The sequence below is a fragment of the Pezoporus occidentalis genome, unplaced genomic scaffold (genome assembly GCF_034315485.1).
Source record: "Pezoporus occidentalis ecotype Australia unplaced genomic scaffold, CSIRO_AGI_Poc_V1 ctg37, whole genome shotgun sequence".
NCBI classification, from domain to species: domain Eukaryota; kingdom Metazoa; phylum Chordata; class Aves; order Psittaciformes; family Psittacidae; genus Pezoporus; species Pezoporus occidentalis.
The window spans coordinates 3,412,158-3,422,959 of record NW_026915691.1 but is presented as its reverse complement, the minus strand read 5'-3'; the positions used below and the strand labels follow the sequence as shown (position 1 = coordinate 3,422,959).

General features: G+C 46.5%; 1 protein-coding gene across 9 annotated transcripts in view; it reads right to left on the bottom strand.

Moving 5' to 3' along the window:
• Nucleotides 1–2,145: 2,145 nt before the first annotated feature.
• GGT1 (gamma-glutamyltransferase 1) overlaps nt 2,146–10,802 on the bottom strand; it is a 61,754-nt gene continuing 53,097 nt past the window's right edge. For all 9 annotated transcript variants that reach the window (XM_062631385.1, XM_062631386.1, XM_062631390.1 and 6 more), the window contains 8 exons: nt 9,760–9,917; nt 8,749–8,898; nt 8,117–8,253; nt 7,057–7,244; nt 6,123–6,250; nt 5,164–5,276; nt 4,012–4,125; nt 2,146–2,975 (listed from right to left, as the gene is read on the bottom strand). In XM_062631385.1, the coding sequence (XP_062487369.1) occupies nt 2,832–2,975; nt 4,012–4,125; nt 5,164–5,276; nt 6,123–6,250; nt 7,057–7,244; nt 8,117–8,253; nt 8,749–8,898; nt 9,760–9,917 (1,132 nt within the window). In that variant the 3' untranslated portion in view covers nt 2,146–2,831. The remainder of the gene's footprint in view (nt 2,976–4,011; nt 4,126–5,163; nt 5,277–6,122; nt 6,251–7,056; nt 7,245–8,116; nt 8,254–8,748; nt 8,899–9,759; nt 9,918–10,802) is intronic.

The window sequence follows — 10,802 nt, the reverse complement described above, 5'->3', positions numbered from 1 at the left end:
CTGCCAGATCATAGCCGCAAGCACTTCATCATGCATATGAAAGACAAGTTTGTTATGTGGAGAGCCAGCTCCATGCACTGCCCCATCCTTCCTCATCCTAGTGGAATATATCTTATATCCCCTAGTTCAGGAAGGACTACTGGTTTCTCCATTAGTGGTGCTCACTCAAGCAGAAGTGGCACAGCACCCTGTTAGTAAACATTCAAATGTGGCTGAATGTGAATAAGGCCAGGGAATCAGCCCGAAGTTTGGGGGGGGGCAGTTTATATTCATTTGAAAGGGATTCCTTTGGGGGTTTTTGGCAGTCATCTTCAATCTACGTAATTCGCTATTGTCATTAACCCCCTCCTTCACTTCAGCTGCCAGTTCCTGGGTACATTGGTTCTAGTGTCAGAAATAACCCCCTATGGGGTGCACCTATGGGCACCAGACACCATCTGCAGCTCACATTTCAGGACCAGACAGACTAACTAGACCAGACGCTGGCTTTAGCCAGATCTGAAGTTGGTTTCTGGCCAGCCCAGCTGAGCTAGAGTTAACAAAAACCAACCGAGAACGGCACTGGCTGCAGACAGGCAGAGCAGCTCTCCCTTCCCTTTTAAGCTTTGGGCAGCCTTAGGCCATGCTCCATCATGTCTGGGTAGCAGAAAAAAACAAGTCACCAGGTAACTAAGCCTCCAATTGCATTCACTTCTGATTACTTCTGTAATCCAGCCCATCACCTTGCCACAGTACAGCAATATCACAGCTGCTTCCCACCAAGAAAGTGTGGGAATATTATCTGTAGTCCAGAGCTCACTGCCATTTAACAACTTTGCTACTAACACTGAAACTGAGCCAATTAAGCAGTTTATAAAACCCACCAGAGCTTTCATTTGCAAGATGGAAAGGAATGAGAGCGCAGATCTCCCACTGCAGCAGTCCTGTAGTCCTCACTAGCAAACAGCTCCTGTAGGATCTCTGCTCTCATTCTGCCACCTCCTCACCGCTGTTGAGATCGGCTTGAGTAAGGAGCCCCCGACTCTGGTCTCTCCCCATTCATGCTCATGCCAACAGGAGAGAATTATTTTTGTACTCATCTTACACAGATTGTTAAAGCATCGCTGTACAAAAGCTGCTCTATTTTCTAGTGAAGTCTTTAAATTATATTTTTAATAAAGTGTTTTAAACCAGTCTGGGAATTTCTTCTTAAACTGCTGCCTACCCTGACACCCAAGCAGAGGGCTGCTTTTGAGAGAGGACTGTGATGCAGGTGTTTCCAGAACTAACACTTGCTCATCTGGAGACTCAGTGCGCTCAGTTCAGTGACAAAAGGATACAGGTTTGTCCCCAGACCACTCTCATTCATAAAGGAACACAATGACTTTGGGTTATTTACCACCACTGCCTTTGCTGCATCTAACACACTGTCATCAGTAACAGCTTAGCAAAAAGGAGCACAGAGCACATCCCAGGCAACCTGTGGTAAAAGCCTCTCATTTAGTGGAAGTGATAGAAGCAAATATACATGTTAAAGTTGTGACTCTTTAAGCATGATATAGTTCATTCCTTAAAAGTAGACTCTCCTCTGTTCCAGAAACTGTCGGGAAAGAGAGGCCTGATTCCTAAAATCTCAGCCTTTCATTTTCTCTGCAGTGCATTCTGTATTTTAAGGTTTTTCCAAACTGATGGGAAGTTCCAACAAGCCAAATAGCTGAGTTCAGTTACTGCTACTTACAAACATCCCTAGAGCTTGACGACATGCTGGAATTGTTGGCTTTTTTTTAGGCTATTAGTCCATGCTGGTAGGTGAACACCAAAACCTCCTCGTGCATAGTTACAAACACTGTTAGCTGTTCCAGATCAGATACGGATTTCTGGGAGGTCATTCACCGTCTGATTAATGGTAACTTACCTTCTAACAAGAGTAGCTGCAGGGTGCCCTTCTCTAGAGGCTTCATTTCCTCAGACTCTGGTATTTCAGGCCTGCAGTTTGATGTGGTAAGAAGCAAACTGGAGAAAAGCAGCCTTGTTTTGGAGATTTAACTTTTTTTAACTCCTCCTTTCATCAGAGGCGTGAAGAAAAGAGAAATACCTCAGGAGAGCTTCTTTCACACAGGCTCTCCCCATCCTTGCTCACAGGAGCAACTGCGCAGGCAAGAAAAATGTGTGACTCCATGTTCATTTATTTAGTTGTGCTCAGAGTTTTACAGGTAGCATTTTCCCTTTAGACCTTCTCAACAGAAATATAAAAAAGTTTGAAGCCATTTCCCCACTTACACACTCGCCTCCAATAACCAACTGAAGTGAAAAGCAGAAACATCTGTAGTTAAAAGAAAGAGCAGTGAGATTGTGAAGGCTTCTCCCAGTCTAGAGCTGGGCTTCCTGCTAAGGCATAGACCTACTAGTCTGTAACTTAAAAAACTCCAGTCCCCAGAGTCCTGTAACTCCCACCTACTCAACAGAAAACAACTCTTCTCTAGCAGTGACAGGGACATTCCTGGTAGCTGACGCTGTGCAGGGCAAACACTTCCTGCAGCTCGAATGAGCTTATTCAGAAACTCTGGGTACCCAGTTCATGCGCTGAAGAGGAGACGGAGCAAACTCTTCAAGGTGAAACAGTCTTTTGAAGTAAGTACTGCACGCCCTGATATGACATGCCTGTCTCAGCAGACTGCTGTGGCATGAGGCACTTCAGTCATGGCTGTAGAGAACTGTCCCAGCTCTGTCAATAGAACCACAGGTAAATTTGTTCTTTCCTGTGAGAAGTCCCTGAGTTGCAGACCTAAAGGATCTTCCCCCCAAACACACCTCAGTGTCACCAGACCACTGAAAAAAGGAGCCGAGCCACATCAGTAGCCTGCAGGGAAGCCTCCTTTCCGGGAATCAGAGGCTGCAGCCCATCCTTCATCTGTTCTGAGAATGGCTTGCACAACTGCACCACCGCTCACCCGCGTGGTGTTGTGTTTCCTCTTCCTTAGTTCTTCTTCTATACCCTGGAATGCAGAAGTGAATGAGGACAACGGGAGGGGAGCTGCGCATGTGCTGTAACCTGCATCCTCTGTGACTACCAAAATGGCTGTATTAGGTGGACCTAAAACTACATGCTGCTCCTCCTCTTCACTGGCATGCCCTGCTTTTGAGGAGGTGGAATTGGGAAGATGTGGCATTTGTGGTGCTTAGTGTGAGCGACCAATACTGTTCCTGGTCATGGAGCCTCTGATATTCATATGCAAACAGCCAAAGCTGATGGATCCTGTTTGGGAATGGGGAAAACGTAGGACTTGTATAGAGCAGGGCATCCTCCCCAGTGCAGGCAGGTAGCTGTTACCTTAATAAGATGCTTATTAAAGGAGGATCTTCTGCATAGTTCGATGAAGAAAACTGCCTTATGTAGGAGTGTTTTTTCTAATATAGAGGCATGAGATGAGAGATATACAAAGACTTCATCAGCCTCAGGCCTCTGGGACATGTAATTCCTCAGGGTGAAGGAAGCTGCCAGCTCAGGTGAGTGATATGCAGGGCTAGGCAGATGTTGCCATTGGCTCTCATACCAACAGTGCTGCGCAGTCACCTTTGCTGGGAAAAGATTTCCAGGTTTGTTCTCGTGTCCCTCTATGCATCCCCCTGCGCTCTGTGCCAGCACAACTGGGAGGTTGTGCAATAGGACAAGCTTTTCCTGAGGGTCACTGGATTTAGACTGCTGAATGGTTGGGGCCCTGAGGTGGTTTTGTGTTTTGCAAGTTTTGTGAGGCAAACAACAATGCAAAAAAATACATACCCTCAGTTTCAGATGTAGGTCATGTTTGAATGCACCCCTTCAAACCCATGGGACTGAGATTAAACCAGATTTTTTTTAACTGAGATTAAACTGTTCAGATTACACTCTGAACAATACTTAACCTATCAGCTTCAGTACTGCTCACCTAGGAGCATTTGGCAAAGCTTTGTGATTTTCCACAAGCCTGTCTTCCCAAAACTAGGAACCCAGCCCATACAAGTTCACACACCCCAGGCTCCAGCTAGACAAACCTCCTCTATTTCCTGCTCAAGCTCTGTGATACTGGGAAACAGCTGATCATGAATTCTTGGCTCTTCCACGGCTTTCTTCACATCATAGCCAAACCAGATGGAATTGATGATTGCCTGTAAAAAGCAAAAAGCCTCAATGTTAGTTACTTGTCTTTATAGAAGCCTGGCCCTTGTAGCAACACAGGCAGAGTTATCTGAAGAATGTTCACAAGAGACCATTAAAGGCATACTTTATTGTCCCAGATGCTTTCAGTGGTTCCTCTCTCAGCTAAACCAAAACACAGGTACAGCAAGCCATTTTTTATATGCTTAGGAGGATTCCCACACAAAGAGACTATGAGTTACTAAAATTAACATAGTAAAAGGATCAGATCATCAAGCTATTGTAGCTGGATTTATGATGCTGTGATTAAGCTAGTGCTGGCTGACACACACAGCAGTCACCTCAGCAAACACAGCTACAGCCTCCTGTTACTGTGCAACCGGTTTCCTTAAACCTGGTTCATCTCTACATGATTAAGTTGCCATTTGGAGCTGCTGGCAAATGAAAACAGCTTTGGGATGAAGGGCTAGAAAGCTGCTTGTAGCGGTTTTTACAGAGACTTCTTTACCTGAGCCAGAAAGCAAGATCCAGCCTGATGTGATGTGCACAACTGTGTGTGCTGGCACAGGAGACAGCTTTCTCCTGCATTCACTTCTAGGCTAGCTGGGCATTTGAATGGCTGCCACAGCAGCCCACAGAGAGCCTGCCTGTCAGATGGCCTGAGACCATGCCTGACCTAAGGTCTTACTCAGCTTCTCTGTGTGACTTTCATCCAAAGTTCAGGATTTTGGAAGGGAATGGTTCTAAAGTAGCTAAAGAGACTAGTTCATGGAGATCCAGAGAAGTTGATGCTAAACTGAAGTCAAAAATCTTCTGCAAGTGGTAAGAACAACTTGCCAAAGGAAAAGACCTGGAATCCCTGAAAGAAGTGAGTACCTTTGTAGCTGTGGCAGGAGTGGCAGGAACCTCCCTTTCAAGCCCCTGGCCCACAGCAGAGCTACAGCCATGGTGTAGCAGGTGCACACTTCAGCCCCTTACCCCAAACGCTGCCTCTCCCCCACCTTGTTTGGCCTTAGCTGTGTCACCTGTTCTCCCATATCATCACATACCAGTGCTGTTGCTGTGGTTATTTTTGTTCCTCCAGAAGCACCAACCACCATCCTGACCTTCTTCGTTTTATCCACCAAGATGGAGGGGCACATAGAGGACATCGGCTGCTTACCTGTTGGGGTCAGAGGTGCAAGACAGGCTCAGCTTTCCACCTGCAGCTTATGAACTGCCAGCTCCTGCCCCCATGTCTGAACCCAGAGCCTCAGTATCTACCCTCCTGACTCAGCTCCTGTGTCTTGTCAGCCCTTGGAGATCCCACTGTCCCCTGTACCCATCTCCTTCATGCTTCTGCGATGCAAACTCAGCCCTGGTTCTTCACACAGAGGCTGAAGGTACCTTTCCTCACAGTCCTGTCCCAGCTGGACTTGTCTGTGATGCAGCTGCCTCCAATATGCTATGGCACATTCCTTCCTGTCCTTTCATTTCCCTGTCCCTCTCCAAAACACAGGTTAGCAGAATCCCAGCCTGCTTTAGTAGCATTTATCTGGGTCTGCAGTAGTGGAGCAGGCAGATTGCTTGGGTTAGGTATTGTAAGCTGTATCTACTCAAAGCTGTTTTACAGCTTCCAAGGCAGCACAGGGAGAAGGCTGAGCAGTGCCATCTAACACTTTGTAGTTAGCTCCTGCTGCTGCCTCCCTCTTAAATCAGTTCAAAGAAATCTTTTGCAGCTCTAAGTAATTTCATTTGGCATGTGCTGAGCTCCCAGGGAAAGGATTTCTGGCTGTTGGAAGGAGTCAGACACAAAAGCTGTTCTTTAGACAGCCTCTCCTTCAGGACTGCACCGGGGGCTGGTTGTGTGCTTCTGCCAGGGATGCCAGATGACTTTCCATCCTCTGCAGAAAGGCCCAGCTCTGTGCCTGATGGCAGACATACTGCAGCCTACCTTGCAGACACCACAGCATTAATATGCAAGACATAGCCAAAAGTCGGAGTCAGAAAGGTAGTTTATAGTTCGTACCTGGTGCTATGAAATTTGCTGGAGAAGGAGGGATTCCAAATCCATTGATTATGTAAGGTGAGCTGAAGTCATCCATCTCATCATTAAATATGATTCCACTCACTTTGGATCGTACATCAGAGCCAAAGCTAGAGAAAACAAGTCGGTGCAAATATGTCAAAACTAGAGCAAATCCAGGAGAACCTTCAGGTGAATTACTGCAATGTCAAACCTGGAATTTGATTGGAATTACTCTCCAATCTCTCCTCTTGTAAAGGACGTTCTGTCACCTCTTGGGGGAAGGAAGTAGTTTATGCCATGAGTACACAAAGAGGAAAGGCAGCTCAGAGCCCTGCTGTACAGCTCCCCTGTAAGGACCCCAAGAGGAAGAACAGCACAGCAACTAAGTACAACTATTTCCCTTTCCAGCAGGCAGAATGGCACTTCATCCAGAGGCAGCATAACTCACAGGCTGGCACACTGGGGAATCACTGAGGATTTGCTTTGATGTGTCAAGCTGGAGACATTTTCTATGGACAAAAAGAACCTTCACCCCCCCTTCCAAGCTTCAAGCTACACACACGGAAAACAGCTCTTCCTGCCAGCACTTGAAGACAAGCACTGCACTTCCAGGCCAGCTGTATTAGCTCAAACTCCTGTCTGGGAAGTCAGAGCCAGCAGTGATACCACTGCTTATAATAAGATCCAGATGGAGTGCATGTTTTCTTGGTGGGTGAGCTCCAAATGAGAGAGGACACATCTTGTTCTCTGACCCAGCCACATAGGTCTCAGTGTTAAGAACTGACCTGCAAGCTCAGCAGTAGTGCCCATCAACAGTGATATTCATCACTACCCCAACAAAGAGGTGACAGTTCAGTGATGTTTTATACCAACCACAGAACCACCACTAGGAAGATGACAAAGGCCTACATGGAAGTAATGTCTGAGCTCATACTATTGGTTGATGGTGCTGGTGGCGGACACAGCACTGCCATCATCAGCCACAATGGAGAGGTGGGATGTACCGGCATTATCTCCAGTGTAATATACTGGCTCATAGTAGTCAACTGGATGGGAGGTGTTGTCTGTGATTCTCCTTCGGAGACTATCCGCAAAGAACTCAGACGTCATGTTTCTGATCGCCTGTCAGAGAAATCCAATGCAGTTACTCAGCAGATTAAGTTTAAGTGACATGTAGTTATGAGGTTGATATCCAATACTTCAGAGCATGGAAGAGTGGCAAATCCCAGCAGTGAAGCTATAGTTTTCCAGCAGGGGCATTCCTCCTTCTTGAGAGATGGACATTGTACCAAAAATCATTTTAAGCAGTCACAAAAGCAGCTGGTACAATGCAGCCCTTTGTGTAGGGAGATAATCGGCATCTATCATTGCAGGTCTATGGAAAGCTGTCATCACTTTACATCACTGTGCATCAACACTGCTGTAAGGCGTAGGCAAGCAGTGTTACACTTGCTTCAAAGGTGAGAGGAAAGGAATCGAGAGAACTAGGCCAAGGCAAGCTCTGATCATTGCTCTGTAAACAGCAAATTGGTATTCATCAAGCTGGGCTGGGCTCAGATCCTGCTGCTTTTGCAGAGTCACAGAAGTAAAAGCACAAAGTGTGAAGTTGGGAAAAGAAGGGTTCCTGCCTCAGCCCTTCCCCTATGTTGGTCCATTTACTTTAGGCAGGACTGGGGTTAGAGAGCCACAGGGATGTCATCTAATAAGGCTTCAAGCACTATGAAACGAGGGAGGGTTAGCCCTAAATATACTCAGATGCTCCTCATGAATTAAGGATTTTGGTTTTCTTTACATCAGGGAGGTTTCCTCCATTTATATCCCTCATACTCAGCCATGAGTCACACAGGACTTCACATTTGGATTCAGAGATATTACAGTGCCTGCAAATATCAGGTGTCACAGAGCATCCCTAACAAAGTTTAGTCACCCATAAACTTTAAGCCGTGCTCCAGCCAGTCTTGGTGTTGCAGAAAGAAAAGGCTTTTGCCAGGTACCTCTGTAATGTTGACAAATTTGGGATCTCCCAGTAAAGTCCTCTTGGCATAGGCAAAGCGAAAGGCCTCCACAATGCGGTGGTAAGTCAGACCTTTCTTCTCCACCGTTTTGATGCTGTCAGCAGAGAAATTATATCCTGGCAACAGAAGACAAATAACTGTGAACAACAAACGAAAGTACATGGTCAATGGATTGCAAATAAACCTGTGACAAATGGTATAATCTTGAAGCCCAATCTCTCAGAGATGTGATCACTGGACTGTCCTAATCTCCCCACAGAGAACGCAGGAGCTCTGGTAGTTTTGAGCACTAAGGGAATCACCAGCAGGCTTTTTACTTTGCAGAGATGTTTCCCAAAAAAGCCTCAAGTACAAGTTAGTTTCCACACATGCAGGTATCAGGGAAGTGCCCCAGTCACAAGCATATTTTCCCTCTCACACCTGTATTTCAAGTAGGAAGGAGTTTGCAACAGAAGAGAAATGTTTCCACATCTCTGATCCCTCCTGGGGTATCAGACTTCCCACCTGCTGGAGGGCTATCAAGGGAGGCACAACTCCCAAAACTAAAAAGGTGTTGTCTTTGGAGCCCTCACAGTCCTGTTGCCTGTAAGGTACTGCTCAGGGGCACTCACCTTTCAGTATGTTGAAGATGAGGGCAAGCACAGGGCCACTTAGAGGGGCACTAGGTGTGTAGAGGGTAAACTCCCCAAGTGTGATTGCTATGGGGTCTTCTATCACTGTTGCATTGTAGTCCCGCAGGTCTTCCAATGTGACAATGCCCCCTGGAAAAGAAAAGGAAACTATAAGTGTGGGTTTATGTGATCTTTGGTAGGAAGAGAAAGCAATACTCCATCACTGCGCATCACAGCAAGGACAGGAGGGAACAGAGGCAAATCCAAAGAGTTGCAAGGTAAAGAAAGCAAAGATGGATGCACAAGAGATTAATTTATTCCTTAATAGATCCAGCTGAGGCTCAGATAGCCTAAGCTTGAAGTTGGGCTGATTTACAGCAGCCAAAAATCTGGTCATCCATCTTTTTTTATTTACAAAGGACACTGGCAATGTCAGGTAACAAAGACCTTAAGAGTCCTGTTTACAGAAGGAGGATGCAGCTTTCGGGTGCTGTGTTACCCCACAAGCAGAATCACTTTTATGTTCTATTGCCTTTCTTAACAGAAGGGGGAAGACAATAATTGACCACCACAAATGACTTATTCAGATGAGGTTCAAGCTGGCCAATGCTAGCTAGTAAGGATACGATACTACCACCATCTAGTGGTATCGAGAGATTAAACAAGCTCAGAGTTTACAGGACCGTGTCATGTTTTAGGTTGAAACTTGTTGGATTCATGCTCTGTATGCATGTATCCACTATCTACATCCAGAAACACATAGGCTTGCTAGACTTTATGGTACAGAAATGCACAGCATACACTGTCCATTTCAGACTGAGTTTCAAATGCATTCATTAGAGTGCTAAGAACTTCTCTAGTGTCCTGCTGCCACACTTCTCAGAGGCAGCATTTCGGGCAGGGGACTTGACCCACTTCCAAGGTTTCTGCAGGTCACTGGCTCCTCCCTGGGTGCTGAGCAGCAGCAGTCAAGTCACTCATGCTCTTTTGGACAGATGTCCTGTTTCTCACCTACACTGTGGATGTCATCGATGATCTGCTTTGCCAGGCTTCCTGTGTAAAAGGCATCTGCTCCTTCTCTGGCTATAGTCTCGTATGTGTTGGCTAGTTTAGGCATCTTCATGATATCGCCCTCATGCAGAATTTTCCCTCTTTTGCAGAACACTTCACTAAATGAGAAAGGAGATTGAGAAGATCAGATCTGAGAGGCAAGTTCAAAACTATGTGTACCTGTACCGACACAGTATTTGAGTGCTCATGCTAGAGGCTTCTTGGAGAGAAGAGAGACTGTGTAAACCATGCCCCAGGGGTCCTGAAATCTTGCACTGGGACATAAAAGTGAACAGTGGCTCCTGACCTGAGATTCCACATTGCTCAGAGTTTGCTCAGTGAAGCCTACAGGAGGGAGTGTTGACATTTTTCACCAAGCCAGGCCACCCTCCCTAGCTGCCCAAGGGGCCCAGCAACTCCCTCAAGATGCCCGGGAGAGGCCATAGTTCTTGCACTCAGTTCAGTTCAGGGCACAGAATGAAGCTATAAGGCTCAAAGCTTCCAGTGAGCCCAGGAGAACATGTTTTGATCCCAGTTTGTCAGAGCACTTTGAGGTAGACAGTTTCATCTTTAGCTCCCTGTTGTGGTTTAAGTGTCCTGAACCCAGGACACTCCCTCATCAAGGATCACAAATGTGCTGCTGTGGACCTGCGAGATGGAAGTACAAGAGATAGGCCCAGGCTGTACATCCCAATTGGATTGGAAACCATCTTGCAGCTGCCAGAGATTTTAAGGAAAAGAGAGACTTAAGCATGATCTCCAGTAGGGCTGGACATAGGTAGGAAGGGTTTGACTGTAAGAAGTGGAGGAGCACTGAAAACCCTTTATGTTCATAGTCACTGCCAGAAATGGATGGTCAGAGGCATTGTTTGAGGAAAGGTTGGCTGCAGAAAGCCAACCGTGTCCTGGGCTGCATCAAAAGGAGCGTGACCAGCAGGTCGAAGGAGGTGATCCTGCCCCTCTACTCTGCTCTTGTGAGACCTCACCTGGAGCATTGTGTGCAG